General features: G+C 34.1%; 1 protein-coding gene across 2 annotated transcripts in view; it reads left to right on the forward strand.

The window, feature by feature from the left end:
* Col11a1 (collagen type XI alpha 1 chain) overlaps window positions 1–20,783 on the forward strand; it is a 163,766-nt gene that overhangs the window by 53,637 nt on the left and 89,346 nt on the right. For both annotated transcript variants that reach the window (XM_050155901.1, XM_050155826.1), the window contains 18 exons: window positions 1,423–1,539; window positions 2,105–2,197; window positions 3,861–4,115; window positions 4,726–4,788; window positions 6,033–6,074; window positions 6,750–6,812; window positions 8,226–8,300; window positions 9,348–9,431; window positions 11,145–11,201; window positions 14,227–14,280; window positions 16,842–16,895; window positions 17,007–17,060; window positions 17,227–17,280; window positions 18,402–18,455; window positions 18,569–18,613; window positions 19,750–19,803; window positions 20,223–20,267; window positions 20,467–20,520. In XM_050155901.1, coding sequence (XP_050011858.1) covers window positions 1,423–1,539; window positions 2,105–2,197; window positions 3,861–4,115; window positions 4,726–4,788; window positions 6,033–6,074; window positions 6,750–6,812; window positions 8,226–8,300; window positions 9,348–9,431; window positions 11,145–11,201; window positions 14,227–14,280; window positions 16,842–16,895; window positions 17,007–17,060; window positions 17,227–17,280; window positions 18,402–18,455; window positions 18,569–18,613; window positions 19,750–19,803; window positions 20,223–20,267; window positions 20,467–20,520 — 1,317 coding nt within the window. The remainder of the gene's footprint in view (window positions 1–1,422; window positions 1,540–2,104; window positions 2,198–3,860; window positions 4,116–4,725; window positions 4,789–6,032; window positions 6,075–6,749; window positions 6,813–8,225; window positions 8,301–9,347; window positions 9,432–11,144; window positions 11,202–14,226; window positions 14,281–16,841; window positions 16,896–17,006; window positions 17,061–17,226; window positions 17,281–18,401; window positions 18,456–18,568; window positions 18,614–19,749; window positions 19,804–20,222; window positions 20,268–20,466; window positions 20,521–20,783) is intronic.

Here is a 20,783-nt window from a genome sequence, read left to right on the forward strand (position 1 = left end):
ATTTATGTATATGAAATATATATAGACTTCTGTTGTGTATATATATCTATATTTAGAAACATATATTATATATATAAGTATGTTCTATGTATATGCTTTATTTATAAACTTTCCATATATATGTATATGTTTTTATATATACATAGATTTTCCATATATGTATATATATTATATATGGAGAGTGACAGAAATTTTTCTAGTAGCTGTAGATATTTTTTTAACTCATATAGGTACAAAAGGTATTTAAGTGTGTTTTCTATACACATTCCAAATATTAAAAACATAAGTTAAAATTTTCATAAACATAGCTTTGTAAATGAATACACTGCCCTCCTCCTCATCCCATAAATAGGTTGTGGGAAATACACTTGGTCCCCAATTAAATTTTTATTACAGAAATATCTAAGGTACAATGTTGTGAATTTAGTTCAAATATTTTAAGATTTGTAAACATTGGCCACTAAATCCAGCAGAAAATAATAACAATGATGGAAATGATTTATTAATTGAGGTATACCTATCTTTGAAAATGTAATACTTAAGTAGTTCTCATGTTCATTTAGATTTTAGCTTAGAGCAACGGGCAGGTAGAAGTAAAATGACCCTTTCACAATGCCTAAGACAATTGGCTATCACTGATATTTACACTATGACTCACAGAAGTAGCAAAATTACACTTATGAAGTATCAATGAGATAATTTTTTGGTTGGGGTCTCCACAACATGAGGAACTGTATGAAAGGGTCACAGCATTAGGAAAGTGGAGAACCACTGGTTTAAAGAAAATGAGAGAACTGGGAACAAATTTTAAGTCTACATTTTCCAAATACAGTCATATATATTTCACGCATATTTTCCAGTTTCCCATGATAGATGTGAACATCTCATATTTTCATGAGACTGTTCTTTATGTTTTTCCTTTTCCCCATGTTATTTATTGAGAAAGCATACTTACTGAAACACTGTCTTTTTTAGTCTCATCTTCACCGTGCTTGTGTTTGAAGCCAGTGCCTGCTGAGTGCTTGTCCACTTAGCTGCAGCCCCAGAGAAATTACTATTTTTATAGGGAGCGATTTCACCGCAGATTTTTATGACTCAGAATTAGACTGGATATTTAACAACCGTGTCCATAACAATACATCCTATATTTGAATTAATATTTACTCTTTGATAAAAGTTTGAATCATTATTCAAAACTTTTATTTTTTTCACAGCCCTAACCACTTGTTCTGTTCTTAAAAGAGCTTGCTTGATAACTCTGATGTTATTAGATGCTATGTACAATAGAATAATATGCGTGTTTAATCCCAGATCTCTCTTAACATTTACTTTGAGTAAACGTTAAGCAGATGATCTCCACTCTGTTAATAATATTACTTGCAACTAACCAAATTGCCCACTATTTTTTCCTTTGTGATGTAGTATGCTCCTGAGGATATAATCGAGTATGACTATGAGTATGGGGAGTCAGACTATAAAGAGATTGAGAGTATAACAGAGACACCCGCTGTCACTGAAGAAACAGTAGCCCAAACAGAGGTAAACCCAACTGTCTGTTGTATGTGATGCTCCACTCTGTCATTCCTCTGATGCACCCCATACCTGTCTCGGACTTCTGTGAATTAATCATGGATTTGACTCAACAGAGGCTGCCCTGAGGATTGCTGACCATTTTGACATCTGCACGTCCTCCCTTTCGTCCGTGGTCTTTGTTCTCTTTCTCATTACATGTTTTCCATTCCATCTTTCATGACATTTTACAGAAAAAGAAATCCAATTACACAAAGAAGAAGAGGACTTTGACCACTAGCTCAAAGAAAAAGTCTAAAAAGTTCACATCCCCCAAATCTGAAAAATATGCATCCAAGAAGAAGAAGCGTTACCCAGCAACAGCCAATGCCAAACTAGGGGTCCAGGTAGTCAGAAAAAAAGCAATCAAGATCTCTCCTAGATGAGATGGAAGATCTCTGATGAGTCTTAGTCTTAACCCAATTAGACCAATTCCAATTTGGCTAACACTCTAATTCAATTAATTCGTGATTTTCATGTACTTGAGGTTACTTTGCAAATTTCCTAACTCTCTTTCTTCTGAATTTATCATCAGGCAAATATTGTGGATGATTTTCAAGACTACAATTACGGAACAATGGAAACGTACCAGACAGAATCTCCTAGGCGCTTATCAGGATCTAATGAGGTAACCCACTTAGGCAGCAATAATCACCCCATGGCTTTCAAAATATGTAATGTCTTGATGGATTTTCTTGGAGAAGCATCTCAGCCACTGAGAACTTTGAGTTGTCATTCTTAGAGAAACAGAGTCATTAGTTCATAAGTACAAAACATTCTGCGTTTACAGTTGATGTCAATTCAAGATTTGCATGACACTTTGCTTCATGCAAATTCCATCATCACCAAACTGAATTGGCTGCTATCATTTTCTGTATCGCTCCTACAGCTGAGCAAACTTCTGTAACATCCTATGAAGAGTATTCACAGCATGATCCTTCCAAGAGAAGAATCCTCTGGTGTGAGAATTGTATCAACAGCTGATACAATTAGCTTTTTATTGCATGGGAACAGTCACTGTTCATTCTGATGACAGCAAGGATTTTAGATTTCAATAACTGTTTAAATTTTAAAATATCTTTACAATATTAAAGTTAATTATGATTAAAATATTATTTATGCATTTGATTGTTTTCCATGAAAGTATTCTAGGTTAGATAGGTCTGATTAAGTCCTCTTAAATTTTATATTACACATATATTTTAATCATAAAATAACAATCAATAAAAATTCAGTTTAATACCATTAAATATTTTCTTGCCACTATTTATATTATTATTCAGTGAATGAGCATTAGGTAAGTTTAAGCAATTTAATTATTTTAAACTTATACTTGTGCCAATTAAATATAATTATAATACAAAAACATTCTTTAGAGTTATAAGTATTTAGGGTGTGAATAGATTTTAAATTTACCTTGTCTTAGTTGTCTTATGAGATGTTACAACAGCTCAACATGTTGACTTTCTTATCTAAATTCATTCTGGGTCCTCTACTTCAGTGCTAAGAACATGATTTCATTATAGGGGAGATGAACCTTCTTTGCAGAAGTATGTGTTCCAGATTTAAGAGTACTATTTTATGATGTGGGACTTTTATTTTACACTTAACACAGTAATGTTACAGTAATAAATTTACATGTATTTTCATTCTCATAATTTTCTATATTACTTATTTAGTATATATTACTCTACTATCTATATTCAGTTGGTCTTTGAGAACAGATTTGTGAATGTTCCTTATTTAATTTGAACTTGATCACAATCATAGAGCATGATAATAATGGCACTTTCTTAAGTGCACAACTCTGGCTAGGTAATGGAAGAATAGTTTTCATTGGTACTAATGTTTAACTGACAAGACCGAGTATCAAATTACATGACACATCTTTGTAACAAAGATATGCTTTACCATATTATCCAATATGTGAAAATTAAGCAAATATTTAGCTTTATGCTTGATTTATTGTTCAGATCTTAAACTCCAAAGTGATCTCACTAAAGAACACAATTCCCTTAAGTGAGAGTAAACACACATGCTGACGCCGTGTGAATGTTTGCCGTTGGTGGGGGAAGGTGCTTTGAAAGCAATATGTCTTTGTGCATATCAGTGTATGTGCAAGTATATTTCTTTCAGCGGTACTCAGCAGACTCTTCCCAGGATCTCTGGTCTTGCTTGAGTAGTCAGCGCTCTTCACGTCACAAGCCATTAAGCTGTAGTCACAGATGCTTGCCTTGCTTTGCTAACAGTCAACTTCATGTTCTCCAATTCCCTGCAACTTAACTGAATAGCCAAATCCAGTTGAAGAAGGTTTCACTGAAGAGTATCTAACTGGAGAGGATTATGATGTCCAGAGAAACATTTCTGAGGATGTTCTGTATGGAAACAAAGGGATAGACGGCAGGGACTCTGATCTGCCGGTAGATGGAGATTTAGGCGAATATGATTTTTATGAATACAAGGAATATGAAGAAAGGACAACAACCTCCCCTAATGAAGAATTTGGACCAGGTGTCCCAGCAGAAACTGATTTTACAGAAACAAGTGTAAGTCAGCATGAGGCTCTGTGCCCTGTCTGTGTCTTGGGGATGTCTCTGTGTTCATTCTGGTGTGTTTTCAAGTTCAAAATGGAGTTGAGTTCTTCTGTCAGTTGTGAACACCGATCATAGCTACATAGCCATGATGGATTCTTTTAGAGTGGGAGCTGACAGCTATTGTGTCTTGGGCTCTCACTGCAGTCTTCAGTTTAAAATATTGTAAATAGAATTGTACCTCAAATCAAATTTCTCATCATTGATACATTTATATAATTTTGTCATTATTTTTCTGAACACTAGCTCTAATTTTTTAATTTAGATTACTTTCTCCATTTGATTTGGTGACATTTCTAATGTCTTAGAGCATTTTTGAGGATACAAATGCATTCAAGTTTCTGTAACAAACTAAAAGAAGTAATGATTTGTTCGTACTCAAACAGTGTTCATGTGGATTTGGCAGTATTGATATCTTTAATCCTTCTTTTGTGAAACGAACACATTTTAAAGTGTTGTTTTAAGTGTTGCTAGATGGTTAAATTATTTTTTGTTAAAAATTGAAAAATTCCTTCTTTGACTGAAAGGTATTTTGACCATTTTTTTTAAATTTTTCACTTCATAGATAAATGGCCATGGTGCATATGGAGAGAAAGGGCAGAAGGGGGAACCGGCTGTGGTTGAACCTGTAAGTGTGTTTAATATGTTTAGAAATAGCTAAACTGTTTAATTTATGAATTACCATCACCAAAAGTCATTGTGTAATGCCCATGAATTTTCAATGATAATTATAATATTTCTAATTTAACACAAATAGGTGAATAGGAAAATTTTCTGAACAACAAAGTTTCAGTAAAATAAAACATATTGACATTTATGGAGTATTGCATTTTGAAAGTAGCTGACATTTTTCTGCTTCAATTCTATTATTTTGAAATCCAAATTTACATGTCTTTTCCTCTAGTTTCAGATGTTTGTTTGTTGAAATATCATGACTTTAGCTGTTTCATGTGTGATTTCGTAGTATGATTTTACTGTATGATTTATATAATTACGTTATTAGAAATTTACTGTTTGATCCAAATACATTATATAACAATAAAATAAACTGAATAGAAATGAACTTGAGATAGAGATTTGTGGAGAGGCAGGTGGACTGGAATGCTAAGGAGGGGACCAGTGAGTGTGGTCAGTATGTATTATGTTCTTGTGTGAAATTCCAAGATGAGAATGTTCTCTAAAACTTCATTATGTTTATTTGCATGATTATGTGCAGCCATGTGTTTATTACCCCAAATTATTGCTCTTTTTATTTGTATTAATTCTATGAACTCTCAGGATATTGTTTCTAGAAGCAATTTTAATATCCGCAATTTTCCTTGACCAGCAACTTGCGAAAAGCAATGCATAAGAAATGGGACTTGTATACTTAACTGTTCACTTGTTTTTCTTTCTGTAACCACAGAGAAATATAGTTTTCTGGAATTAAATTGTTTAGGGTATCATTCCTTTCATTGATTCATACACCAATTCATCCATTAACATAGAAAATGTTACTGAGCTCCTGTTTTTGTTGATTTTTCTTGTTTGTTTTATTTTGTTTTGTTAGAAATTATCGAAGTGCTAGGGAAGAGCTTGGTCAGACATCGCTGTGCACTTTCCACAGATACACTTTTATCCTGTCTCTAATACATCCTTCCTCCTCCCTAATGTTAATCGTCTCAATACTTACCTTACTTTCAATTAGTTAGTAGGTTCTCTGATTGTAAGAATTATGTCTTCTATCATTTTAAATGATTCCATTTTCCCATACAAAATATTTTAAGTGGTTTGTATAATATGAATTCAGAATTTGCTTTAAAAACTGTAATGTCTAGTGTGCTCATACAGTCAGTGGAAAGGCTAAAGTTACGTGGTGATTTTTCATTGCAGGGAATGCTTGTTGAAGGACCACCCGGGCCAGCAGGACCAGCGGTATGTATATGATTTGTAATCTTCATTTTCAAAACTACTGAATGTAACATTTCAGTCATATAGTTGACTTGTTTATATTTTAGACTGATTTGATTTATAGAGGAAAACTGTCAAGTTCAGGATTTGGTAGACTTGACCTGCTTTTCATTTGTCTATAAAAATGAAAATAAATTTTGAATTTTTTCTTTCTTTATACATTATATTTGTGCACATGTACATGTGCCTGTGTGAGATGTGAAATTTTTGTCAAATAAATATATGACATTGTTGCTTTTAAGTGATGACAAAAAAGTATGTTGAAATGCTAACAAGCTAAATGCCTTTTTTGTTCAGCTTTCCAGCCACATTTTTGAGGTCTAGTCTTATGAACAGCCATTTCTTCAGGCGGAGCTGGGCACCAGGTTCCACAACAGCAACTTTCATTCATTCTCCCTTCCTGTTTCGCTTGGCTTCTGCCTCCACCCTGAGCACAGCCTCATAGAGGAGCAGTTGTGCTGGCTACAGAGCCGTTTCCTTTATGTCACGTTTTTACAAGAAACCAAATAGGGCAGTTGTTTGGGCGTCAAATGTATATTTATAAAATACAAATGAAGCACCCTTGGATTTTTAAGGGAATTCCTTTACTTGCATACTAATAAGTCAAGAAGTTGCTTCTGATCCTGTTTTTCTCTGCAGGGTCTAATGGGTCCTCCAGGTCAACAAGGCCCTTCTGGGCCCCCCGGTGACCCTGGTGATAGGGTAAGTGAAGAAGGGACGTCACGTTACTACTGTACAGCATGTAGACTTTAATTTATCCTTCCGCTTACCATGTTGCCTTTCTTCTGTTGGGGAGAGAGGTTAAGAATTCTGCAAATTTGGGGTTTTGCAGCATTTTATTTAACTTTTCAGACATCTTTAAGTGGCATAAAGAATTTCTATTGAATTCATTCAGAATTTATGCAATATCATTAGTAAGCCAATTTTATTGTCAACTCCCTTATGCACACGAACAGTTAGAGTAGACTTGGTTTTTCAAAGTTGACTTCAAGATGTTTGTTCTTGATCTTCCTGTAGATGTCCATTATTTTAATTCTCTGTATAATTTCAGATATTTAGCTCGATGGAAATGCTTGTTTACTCATTTATTTAATGTGTGTGTGAGCAATGTGTGCACTCATCTGTCTTCACATGTTTGTGGGCACGTGTGCTTGTTCGCTGTGTGTGTGTGCATGAACATGTGTGTCAGTGAGTGTGTAGAAATAGATGTTGTTGTGGTGTTTTCTCAATCTTCTCCACCTTATATTTTGAACTAGTTTCTCTCTTTGAACCCAGAGCTTGTGAGCCAACTTGGCCAAGATATTGTTTCCGTCTGCCACTTCCAATGTTCTAGAATCACAGGCCAGTAACTGACATGTTAGTCAGGCATTTGTGTGGGGGCTGGATATTTGAACTCAAATCCTCATGCTTGCTTGGCAAGCACTTTACCCAATGACGTATTTCTCACAACCCTCAATATGCTATTTATTTAACAAATCACTTTAATTGAGAGTTTGAATTGCATCCTTTACATCTAGTTATTAATTTTTATAATTTGATTCTGCTTTTAGTAAATAAGATTTGACTATATAAAAGTAAGTTTCCTTTTACTCATAACACAATTTTAAGTTAGTAATAACCAAACTTAATGTTAATGCTATGTTACACTTCATGATTATACTAATAAATTAACTATTGTAAAGAGGATAATTAATGTATCATGAATATAAACATAGGCAGTATTTAATATTTATATATTAAATAGATATTGCCTAAGTGTCTATTAAATAATACTTACTCAAATTTTGTCTAGTTAATTCTGTTTTCAACTGTAGGAGCCTAAACTATCACTTTTTCATGACACTGATACCCTTCCAGAATATATAGGAAGGCTTCATATGCAGTTTTAAGATGTAAACCAACTTTGAACATAATTACCATTTTAGTTTGATTGTTCATTAGTAACCATGCAATATTTGAGTTCTTTGCAACTAGTACAATGTGATAAAATATGGTGTATATGTGTGCACATAAAGGATATTAATGGATTCAGAATGGATGGTGCATCCTAGCAATTTCAGATTCTGGCCATAATGTATTGCATTAATTGCTTGCTTTTCTTTGTTTCCTTACTAGGGCCCTCCAGGACGTCCTGGCTTACCAGGGGCTGATGGTCTACCTGGACCACCTGGGACCATGCTGATGTTACCAGTACGTTTTAGAAAGTGTTTTATTAAGATAATTTGATACTTTCTAATTATGTAACCAAAAAGATACTGTAATTGAATAATTGAGTAGAAACATTTCTGTAATGTGGGAATCACAGGCAATCAAGAGCCCTTGAAAGTAGAGGCATTTTAATGAATAGAACTCTAGTAAATAAATATCTATCTCTACACTAAACCAGTTTTAATTCTCTGATAATTCTTCATTTGGTGAAATTTGCATAATCTTTCTGACATGGTAAATCCGGATTTATGGACTAACAATAGGCTATTTAACACCATTAGTGTATGTTTTCCCCTAGTATTGACTACCATTGACGCTTTTTGATGACGCTTTTAGTGTCATTATTACTCAAAAGTTATTTTATCTTAATATTGAGTCCCTTGTAAAATTAATTATTTGCCACACAGCTCTGAAAAATGTTTTTATTAGGTTTAGTATAATAAAATTCAAAGAAATAATTATGTGGAGTGGAAAATTGACTCAACCAGGCTATCAAGTTAAAAATTAAGACAGAATTTAAGAATATTATGTAGTAATAATAGTATTAATAATGTCTAATTATGGGTAGATGAAAAAGACATGTATATTTTCTTTGTCTTCTTGAAAATTTTAAAAGCTTTGGTCACCAGAAAAGAACTACAGCTATAAATTTTACCGAATCTAATATACTTGGAAATCTTATGGATGAATTGATAGAGTGGGTAGCATTTCCGTTGCTTAAATAAAGAATGACAGTTTTAAAAAGAATATCAAAAATATAATATTTGAAATTGGCAAGTGATTTATAGTTCTTTGAAAATGACAAAATGTATTATACAGAACTGTGTGTGAGTTAGAGGAAGAATTGCACTCTCTTCCACACATTTGTGTGTGTGTGTGTTTGTAAGTTTGTATGTGAGTGTCATTATGAAGTGTCTTTGAACTTCTATAAATATTAAACTTTTAATTAGATTTTAGTCTAATGGTTAAAGAACCTAATTCCATAAGTTTGTCAAAGGCTAATTTTGAGTTTGCATTATCCTCTCATAGTTCCGCTATGGGGGCGACAGCTCCAAAGGACCAGTCGTCTCTGCACAGGAAGCTCAAGCTCAGGCGATTCTTCAGCAGGCTCGGGTGAGAGATGTTAAATACATGATCTCGTCACTTATCAAAGATTGTTTGTAGGTCCGTGGAACAGTGTTTCTAAACATCACATGGATTTAAATGAAAAAATACTAAAAGTATATTAATCTTTACAGCAGTGATACTTACTAGTTTAATATTAAACAAATGACCTCTATATTCCCACAAGTCATTCTGACAGTATTCTTCTTTTAAACAGAATATTAAGAGATCAATATCTATGTTCCTTCTCTTTCACATCTTAATTTTTCTCTACTAAGGTGTGAGCCAATGATCATGGCAATAACTCTGAGAACACAGTATGAAAGAAGTATATTTATAAAACAGATAATTATTTTCATTTTTTTAGCTTTATACTATTAGCTTTATAGCTAGTAGGTTGTGCATATGAAAATTCAGACAGTAGCAAGGAAAGGATCAGAAGTCATTTTATGCTTCTGATATGTTGATATTCTTCTGGTTATAACCAAAGAAGAAAGTAAATGTGGGATTTAGGGTTGTTATGAATATGATAACTTATCTGAATCATGTCTAAGGTAACTTTTTATTCACCCTCATAATATACATATGGTTAAATACTGAATATATAAGTAAAAGTATTAATTTATTTTTAATATTTACTTATCTTTAAGACTATTATTCATCTCAAAAGCTTATTATTTGATTATGTGATGTTGAATTATGATGAGACTATGTTTCGAGACCAGCCTGGTCTACAAGAGCTAGTTCCAGGACAGGCTCCAAAACCACAGAGAAACCCTGTCTCGAAAAACCAAAAAAAAAAAAAAAAAGAGAGAGAGAATATGTATAAATTAGTTAAAGACATACTATGTCTGTTAAAATATTTATAATAACTGATTATTTCTATATTTTCTTAAAAATTGCATTGTTTTCATTGTTTTGAAAATGTGAGGCAATCATTTGAAGTTAAAAACACTTTGAGGCTGTAAACTTGGTTTAGTCCTCTTTTTCTTCCTTCCACTGATTGATCATTTCTCTGAGGCTTAATTGCCTGAACCCCAAATTCCCTCCCTTCCAATTTCTCCACTAGCTCTACCATCACTGTCTTCTTGTACTTTCGGGTGTTCATTTTGTAAACCCACTAAGTTCATGTAGTGTTGACAATATGATGCCTGTCAGCTCATCTCCCTGAGCTTGGGTCACTCAGTTGGGCCACTCCCTTGAAGAAAGCTGTCGGTGAACTCCCTAGTCCATGCTTCAGTTTTGTTTGGCTTGATTTGGTGTAGGTTTTCAGCACACTATCGTTTCAGCTCTCAGTTCGTATGTGCAACCGTCCTGCTGTGCCCAGAAATCACTGCGCCATTGACCACTCTTCAATCCCTCATTCTCTGCACACTGTCAAGTTGTGTGTCTCTGTGTTAGTCACCTTCTACTGCAAAAAGAAGCTCCTCAAACGAGGTTTGAGAGAGTCACTGATGCTCACTAATACCATCACTATGATCTAATGATGTCTTTACAGTCAGTGCAACAAACTCGTTTAACATCTATCAAGTATTTTTTCTTTGTGATCTGTGTTTCGGCTTTTCAAGTCTCCTAATTTAACATTTCTGTTATCATGTCTAAAGGTAATGCATCCCATCAGTCTACTATGTTAGTTATCTACTACATAAGGAAATCATGTCAAATGACTCTTGTGTTACCACATATACTAAGCAAGTGTTTCTGGTGTGCTTTGTCTTCTAGATTGCTCTGAGAGGCCCACCTGGCCCAATGGGGCTAACTGGAAGACCAGGTCCTGTGGTAGGTTACATAAAATACATGTTAGAAATTTTCTACTAATATGACTTCGCACATCATCTTCCAGACCCTCTTCATACCGCAGGATAGCAAACCTATTATACATGACTGATAGTGATTCCTTTTTAAAGAATTCTGAGTTTAATTTTTAATAATTCTAATCAGAAGGTTTTATGAAAGCTCTCATCAAATTAGAGAGAATAAAACATATAGTAAAGTCACATATCTGTTAATCAAACCACATTTATAATTTATTTTCATTCTACTTAATTATTAAAATGCAATTTTACATTAAATTCTTGAAAGTTAATTATATATTAGAGTTTTCACTAAGGTGAATTTGAAATCTTTGTTAATTATTGCACATTTTAAATAGTTCATTTTAATTGAAAATAACTTTTATACAATACATCTTGATTATAGTTTCTCTTCCTCAACTCCTCCCAGATTTTTTCTTTTCCTTTGATTTTCATTATTTAAGACAGTATTTAAATTTAGATATATTTTGTCTGTATTCCTCTTCTTTCCTCAGTTGGGAAGAACAAAATCAAAGTATCTTTTTTTTGCAGATGGAAGGGTAGTATATATAAGTGACACTAAAAACTCCATCAGAAAACTCCGACAAGTGGCAAAAACTTTCAGCAGTGTAACTGGATTGTAAATTAAACTCACACAAAACAGTATATACAAATGAAAAATGGACTGAGAAAGAAGTAAGGGAAACATTATCTTTCACAGTAAGAAGACAAAAGAAGGTAGGAAGATGTCCCATATTCAGAGATTAGTAGGATTAATAAGCAAAAATGGGCACCAAAATAGACAGATTGATGAATGGAATCGAATTAAAGACCCAGATATAAATCCACATATCTATGTACTTCTAATTTTTGATAAAGAAGCCAGAAATTCACCCAGAAAAAAAGACAGCATAGCATACTCAGTATATATTATTCTAATTACAATTGAATTATAATATTAATTGAGAATAGTAGTGTGGCAGCTAGTTTTATTCATTAATTTTATGCATACCGTCGTTACAATCCATTCCAATTCAAATCTGTAACCCCAGGTATTCAAGAGGTCGTCGTAAGTAGATTGGATGCTCATTATTTCCTGGGGTTATAGAACAAGATGAGACCAGTTTAGCTATGCAAGAAGATTCTGTCTCAAAATGAAAGAGTTAGGGAGCCTGGAAAGATGGCTCAGTGGCTAAGAGTATTTGCTATTCTTCCAAAATTTCCCGGTCTTGTTCCCAAAGCACACTGGGTTTGATCAATAGCTCAAGTTTCAGGGTATCCAACTATTACTTCTTACCTCCTGGTGTACCTAGTTACATGAGTGCATATGCACACACAGACACATGCATAGCAATGAAAGAAAAGTAAATACTTTAAAAACAAAAGCATTAGCAAGAGCTGGAGATATTGATCAGAACTACTGCTTGTCCAGCATGTATGAGGCCCTGTACTGTAAAGACTAAATAAACTACTAAATACATAATATATCAAAATAAAAGTGAAGATGTTATTAATTTTCATGAATTTATAATTCCTTTAACTTTAAGTTTATATGCTACATAATTTTTGGAATATACTCCTCTGTGAAATGTTCAGATTATATATTCAAGAGAATTTCAATTATATACATATTGAACAGATTATCAAATGTCCATCACTTATTGTTTTGCTTTTCCAAACACAAGAAATAAAAAATTCAGTGAGTCACTTAAGAAGAAATGAATTTTATTTTCATGTTAGTGATACAAATGTACAAACTCATCGGGAAAATGTAACATTTTACCACATTTTGGGATAGAAAGGACGGTGGAAAGGATATTCCTGTTCATGTTCTTTCCCATCATTTAAGTGATAATTTTGGTTAAGGGTAGGAGAATGTAACTACAATATTTTGAGCAAGTTATGCATATATACAGAGGATATAACACAGTCAATTAAGGATAAACTGACCATTCTATAATTCTATTCAGTTTAATGATTGATAATATAATTTAATGCAGAATCTTCAGTTTTTACAGGAAATAAGTTGCAAGAGTTTTTTTTATTAGAAGCTTTGAAGTGATCTTTACAAATTAAAAAAAATTAAAAATATGTTTGACTTAACATCTTAGCTTCCTGTGAGACATATAGGAGTTACTTTGCTCCAAAACCACTAGGGGGTTCTCGAAAGTTGCTTTTCGGTTTAACAAATTTTCACTGTTTCTTTTATTTTGATGTAACTTAGTTTAATAGATTGCATACTGATTTCAATAATCAGAATACTTGTGAACACATTAAGCTATGACAGTTGTATTAATTTTTAATATTCCAAAGCTTTAGTTAGTATGGATGACCTAGTATATATTCTTAAGTTACACAACTCCTTTATAAAGCAATTAATTTTCCCTTTCCAGTTAGTCTACCAGGCCTTTATTTTACTATTTAAATTATATGAACATTTGTAAACATTATTTGTTATAATGGTTTACTTTTATGAGGAAAACTCAAAATGATATGAGGAAAATGCATCGTCATTATTTCACAATAATTATAATGATAACAGTAGCATCTCTCCGAAGTAGTTAATACTGTTAAGTATAAGACATGAGAAATACAGGTCTATAAAAGAGTCAAATTTTCAAAATCCTTACTGTGTGAATAAATTCAGAGCTCGCCTGACTCCGACTCTGTGAACATACACTGCCATAATACTACTTTGCAGCTCACTGGTTACTCATACCTTGTTTATCAGGCGATGTTTGTCATGGTAAAAAATTTAAAAAAAATTTCAGTGTGACTTAAAAGAAGGCATTTGTTCATCTGTGAATGGAATGTAGTGCTTTATATGCAGTTTAAACGGCATGTACTTGATATGCCTTCAAGAGACACACTAGCGCAGGTCTTGAACAGCTCACTGCATTAGTAAGATCAAACTGACTAACAAAACACGTTCATTTGTTTTGAGTGGAAGTAGTGAATAAAGAGTTCAGCTGGCATAAATTAATGGCTTTCTGTTTTACTTTTCTCATCAGGGGGGTCCTGGTTCAGCTGGAGCCAAAGGTGAGAGTGGGGATCCTGGTCCGCAGGTAAGAAACGATAATTTGCCTTCTTCTTTTGCCTTTTTTAAATCATCTATATTTATGTAGTAAGACAGTTGAAATGCTAAGAGTAAAGAATGCATTTATGTTACCTTTCAGCCAAAAACATGGTTTTTATTGACTATATTCCAAGTAGCCTGTTGGCTTTCTATTAGTTTTCTACTTAAACAACATTTAAATTGTGGGCCTAGCAGGTTTGTAAATAGATGGCGTTTACATGAGGCTATTGGATAGAGAGGCAACTGCAACTGTGTTACAAGGTACTCTCCTTCCTGGAGCCTGTGCTTCTGCAGAGAGTAAACTTAGAATGTTGTCTCATGAAGGCTGCCTAACTGGGGCTAGTGTGTAAAATTTAAAAAAAGAAAGAATATCAAGTGAGGTAGTTCAGTCATATTTATTCCCAGCTCCTCTTCCTGTTATGACCCATGCCCACCCCCACCCTCCTAAACTTCCCCAACCTGATTCTTCTATCTATCTATCTATCATCTATCTATCTATCTATCTATCTATCTATCTATCTATCTATCTATCTATCTATCTATTACTTTTTTATTTTTTAAACACACTATTTACTCCAGTTTGGGCTGTTCATATACTCATGGGCATGGGTCATCTGCTGGAACGTGTTTGAGCTAATAGGAGCTATACTTTTGAAGAAAACCGACTGTACTTTCCCACAACATCCTCAGTTAAGAGTGATGGTCACTCCATCCTAGCGTGTTGAATGCTTGATTGTGTACAGGCAACCACATTGGCTACGAGTTCATTCATGAGTGCAACATTATATCATGTCCAAAAGATACCAAACAATTTCCTAATATTGGCCCTTTGCACTTAGAACCTTGTTTAACCCATGGATTCCTGGCAACCACTGGTCTATTCTTTATCATGAAATTTTGTGCATTTTCCAGAAAAAAATATATTAAGTATATATTTTATACCTTAAAATCATCTTCTATTATTAGCTCTATTGATACAGGAAAAGGTCTCATGTTCATACTTGAGTACATCAATACTACATTTATTTTCTTTTTGATAAATAGTCCATTTTGTAGACACTGCAACTTTTTGGGACATAGCACTACCACTGCCTGTCATCTCTTACTTTGAGACCAGCCTTGTCCTCTGAGTGAATTCCAGAATAGCCAAGTCTACACAGAGAAACCTTGTCTCAATAAACAAAAGAAAATCAAAAACAAAAACCAACTAAATGAACAAAACAACAACAACAAAACATTACTTTGCAAAGGATGGAAAACACTGACTGATTCACTGGGAACTTTAAGAAAGTATTAAAATACATAGAAATCCTGGAAGTTTATTGTTTCATGAAATTTGTAAAGCTATATGTGTACATCTTTTTCCCGAATTTGAGTCTGAATGTGTGTGATTACAGGGTTTTAGGACATACAGTCTCTCTTGGTTTTTGAAGTTCAAGAGTTAGGTATTATCAAAAGTGATACTTATCATTAAAGTATCCATATTGCACAGCTGGAGAGATGACTCAGCAGTTAAGCACATTACTTTCAGAAGTCCCAGGTTTGGTTGCCAGCACCACGTGGCTGCTAAAAACCACCTGCAACTCCAGTTCTAGAGCCCCAGATGCCCTCTTCTGAAGTCCACAGGCTCATGCGTATATATGCACGTGGAGGATTGCAGCTCATGCCTATGCATAATAGCGGTTTGTAGACTCATGCATATGCATGTACACTTACATACACCTGGCCACCTACCCATAAAATAAAATTAGTTAATTAAGGAAACAAAATATAGTAGCAATTGTGTTGGTTTACATTTTCTTCCATCCTGGCAAGATTCAGGATAGACTCCTCTCCAATGGTTTCTTTAACCTATAATCTTTGACTTCCAGTTATTAAACGCTCTTATCCTTACAGTTCCAGAACAAACAGTTTTAGCCTTCGATTTGCAAGTGCATATTTCCACTTAGAAAATAATCACCCCTGACTTTGCGGATGGCTGAAGAGTCATGCACCTGGCACTGTGCACGGTTGCACAAGGATATACTTATTTGAAGCGGATTTAGTTGAACACTTTAACGGATAATAATGTTATAGGAGACTTCACTGTGCCTCAGAGGTGATTAAACCCAATGTGTTCAGTGGATTGAGAGTTGAGTCATCTAGGAGGAGACGTTTAAATAATGAAAGGAAAGGTGACCGGAAAAGGCTTGGGAAGAGAACAAAATGCCAGTGTTGATGGAGCCCAGTGATGCTAGGTAGAACCATCTCCTGAGAAGAAAATGAGTAATTGATCATAAAGGCTTAAAAGTATATCGTTATATTTCTTTTGTTTGAATGTATTCACATCTACATAAAACATTATGCAATATAGTCATATAGTTCTTTTTTATATGAAAACTATTTAAGAATATTGCTTTTCTGATCTGCTTTGTCAAAATTTTATACTAGAAATATTTTATTGTGCTTAAATATTTACAGAAGAACATAGGGTACATCTGTTCCTAAAACCATCTCTTTTGACTTTATGGATCAAGATTTCTGCAATGTGATGTAAATGTTTTCCTATAGGGCCCTCGAGGTGTCCAAGGTCCACCTGGTCCAACAGGAAAGCCTGGAAAGAGGGTATGGCTATTTTTCCTTTTGTATTTTGAGTTGTAACTTCAGCCATCAGTTAGTATTCCTATTTACTGTTAGTAGATTTCCGTTGCTTAACTTTGCTTTGGGCATTTTCAGGGCCGTCCAGGTGCAGATGGAGGGCGAGGCATGCCAGGAGAACCTGGGTCTAAGGTCAGGACTTTATAACTCCGTATTCAGATCGTGTATGCCATTTTATCCTTAGGAGTATCACAGTTTAATATAAAATTTTTTGATATGAAGTGAACTTGACATTAAAGTTAGAGTCCTATTCCAGAATGAGAATCTGATTGATGGTAATACGATTGCAATTTTACAGGGAGACCGAGGATTTGATGGACTTCCGGGTCTGCCGGGTGACAAAGGTCATAGGGTAAGATAAAGTTACGGTTTTTCATTTTAGGTATGATAGGAATCTTAGGTGCTTAGGTAGTACTGGTATACTTTTGAGAATCAGGAGAAACAATAACACAGACATTGGTGACTCCATTTGGTAAATTTTTACATCTAAAGGGTATTGAGAACATGCAGATAAAACTTTGTAGGCAGTACCAACGTTTCTTCACTGTTAGTAGATGATTCAAATATTCTTTATGTACAAAAAAAGAAAAATATAAGCAGAATCTCTATGTTCACAGATATGATAAAGATCACATTAATAGAAGAGTTGGAGAATATTATTTCTTGAGCGATGCCACATTCTTTGCGTCTTGTCTGTAGAAGTAACTCAGATAAGGATGCCTGCAGGCATCCTGGCAACTATTTCTTTGTGATGCACACTTGCACACTTTAGTGCAACAGCTATTAACTGTAAGGCTAAAGAAATCAGTGTGCTAAATAATAACAGCTCAGTATGTTCTTCGTTTTTTTAAATGGTAAGTTAGGGAGACAGTTTTTTTTCCTTCTTCTTTATATAAATTTGGTTATTTATATGTTTCTTCACCAGAATGAAGAATAAACCTAGGAATATATTTAGGTAAATTGCAGAGTAAAAAAAAAACTTAATCTTATAGTCTCCTAACAAAATAAGTGGCGTATGCCTAACATATGCTAAGATGTACATATAATTGTGCTTTGTGAAAGAAATCCAAAATCCCTTTCAGTCTTTGTGAGTTGTGCTGATTTAATATGGAATATTCCAAAAATTTAAAAATAAATGTTTTGAACAACAAAGTTCACTCATTCTTAAGACAATCATTAACCAAAATATTTTTCTTAATGAATCACTTCAATACTGTCTGAAATTATTTTACCTACATTCACTTTAAATTACTTTTATTAAAACTTGATAAACATTTTTCTATCATACAAGGTATTGTAAAGCTGATTAGTTTAAAATTTTACCAGTCTGGACATTACTCTAAGAAATGTAAGGGCAATGTATATTTTCCTGGACAACTGTCCATTTTCACCTGGTTGTGTTGACCGGACCGTCGCGTGTATTTTAAACAATAGCCTTCTTTCTCGTTTATCCTGTTTATGTTTACTCCTTAGGGGGAGAGAGGCCCACAAGGTCCCCCAGGCCTTCCTGGTGATGACGGAATGAGGGTATACTAAGATTTCACTTCTTTTAGCCCCGTTTACAGTTAGAACACAAATGACAATGTCCTTCTGAAATGATACCGCGTTACAAGGAATTCCTCCCCTTTTGTGAATGACAGGGAGAAGACGGCGAGATGGGGCCCAGGGGTCTTCCAGGTGAAGCTGTAAGCAACTGTTTCCTTTATTTTCAAATAGCAGTCTCTTCTTTGAGAAACAGTGGTTGATATTACTTATTTGGGCAATGCTAACCTGGGTGGACATAGCATTTTACACAAGTTAGCCAAATAATTCTCATATTAAAAAGTGAAGTGTATACAGCTGCCCTTCTGTCATAAAGAAAATCTTTGTCAAGAAAAACAAATGCGGAATATAACATCTTGTGGGTCACAAACCTTATTACTTAGGTTTTTATTGCAGATAAAAAAAGAATTCTTCAAATACTACCCGTAACTTCAGAATTATTTTTTTTTTGTGGGTAAATTAATCTTGTCAGAAGCAAGATACTAAGATAGCATATACTAAATATAAGATTTTATGACTTCTCTCCAGTCAATGTCGATACTAAGGAAACTTAACTGAGGAGATGTAGGCAAAGCCAGACAGGAAAACAAAGCAAAACAAAACAGACTTGAAAACCTTTTCTAACCTCAGCTGTCTTTTGTGACTATAAAGCTTGCCAGGTCAACTATAGTCAAGTAAGTAGGCAAAGTAATTATCACCCTGACTTTTCTAAAGCTCGAAAAGAATATTCAGCAGAAGGGGAAAGGAAGACGATGTGAATGTAAATGTTCATAGTTTGAAATTCTTCTGTCTAGAAAATGGTTCTATGATCTGCTAGGATAGATACCCAGCTGTTTGCTTGTAAATGAATGCGCTCCCAAGGTGAAATTTATATAAAATAAAATGAATGAGATTCTGACCTTTTCTGTTTGTTTAATCTGTGTGATCATAACAGCCAAATTGAATGTACTAATCAAATTAGAAAATGACATAAAATATCTTAGTAAAATCATTTAACTATTTTGTCTTTTAAAAACATTACTAGTGATGCATCTGTAGATGTTTTGGATCCAAGAAAGTGTCTGTAGTAACCACTGTTATCTACTTTGCTTTTTGTGTCTGTACAAACATACAATATTTCTATTACATAAGATGGTATGCTGAACATTTATTTCAATTTTCTGAGAGAAGATGAATAAATATTTTAATACATATTTTATATTAAAATTTTTCAGCAAAAGAGGCTTGTTTTGAAGACCTCTCTCATGCAAGCTTTCTCTTTTTCTTTTATTCCTTCTAGGGTCCACGAGGCTTGCTGGGACCACGAGGAACCCCAGGACCTCCTGGGCAACCTGTATGTATTCCTGGGAGCAATCTGGGTTCTGTAGTAGAAAACTTGCTGCCAAACATTCTATAGGACTTTTGTATAGAATTGAGTACAGAGTCTAGTTAACTGTCTTGCTGTACTGTAAGTTCTGTGGATGCTACCTGTCATGGTAACTGATCATTCTTTCTGTATTTGCTCTTTCCTTCTGTTTCAGTAGGTCTTTCAGTTTCATGCTGAATCCCTAGCATCCAGTGGAAAATGATGTTAGATTGTTTTCAGGGTGGACATGGATGGGAGAGTACAGACCTTCCATAATTTTTGTTAAATACTAAATTCCATTTTTGTTTATTTTTACAAGAATCATAAATCACTACAGGCTACTGGCTATTCTTTATATTTACCATTTTAATACCTAAATTTTTAACCTATTTTGTTCTTCATTGAAGGGTATTGCAGGTATAGATGGCCCCCAAGGACCGAAAGGAAACATGGTATGCAGTTAAGATCTTTAAACTCATGTCAGTAGACTTTTTGTTGTAAAAGTAAAGAAAGTTCTTACACATTGCTAAATATATTTTCCAAACTTCTTCAGTGAAAACTGATTTGTGGATGATTTTCAACAACTAGAATTAAAAAAGAAAACCCTGTAATGCAAAAGCCTTATTAACTACTTTATTTTTTCCTATACAGGGTCCACAAGGGGAGCCTGGACCACCAGGTCAACAAGGGAATCCAGGACCTCAGGTAACTCTAATCCACTATTTCCTTCCTGGGAGAAAATAGGCTGAGATGCTATTGTTTTAAATAAAAGTTGTAGCGTCAGAATGCTTTGTGTTGCACCCATTATGCAACCATGACAGCTTTTACTTTTAAGAAAAAAAAAGGGACTCATAAGCATTTACAGGATGCCATAGCAAAAATCCACAGATGCAGAAGGTTCTGGATAGCATTGCATTAAAAGCTCTTTGCAAAAAAAAAAAAAAAAAAAAAAAAAAAAAAAAAAAGAG

Source organism: Alexandromys fortis, unplaced genomic scaffold, assembly GCF_014885135.2.
Source record: "Alexandromys fortis isolate MF-2015 unplaced genomic scaffold, M_Fortis_MF-2015_v1.1 scaffold_19, whole genome shotgun sequence".
NCBI lineage: Eukaryota > Metazoa > Chordata > Mammalia > Rodentia > Cricetidae > Alexandromys > Alexandromys fortis.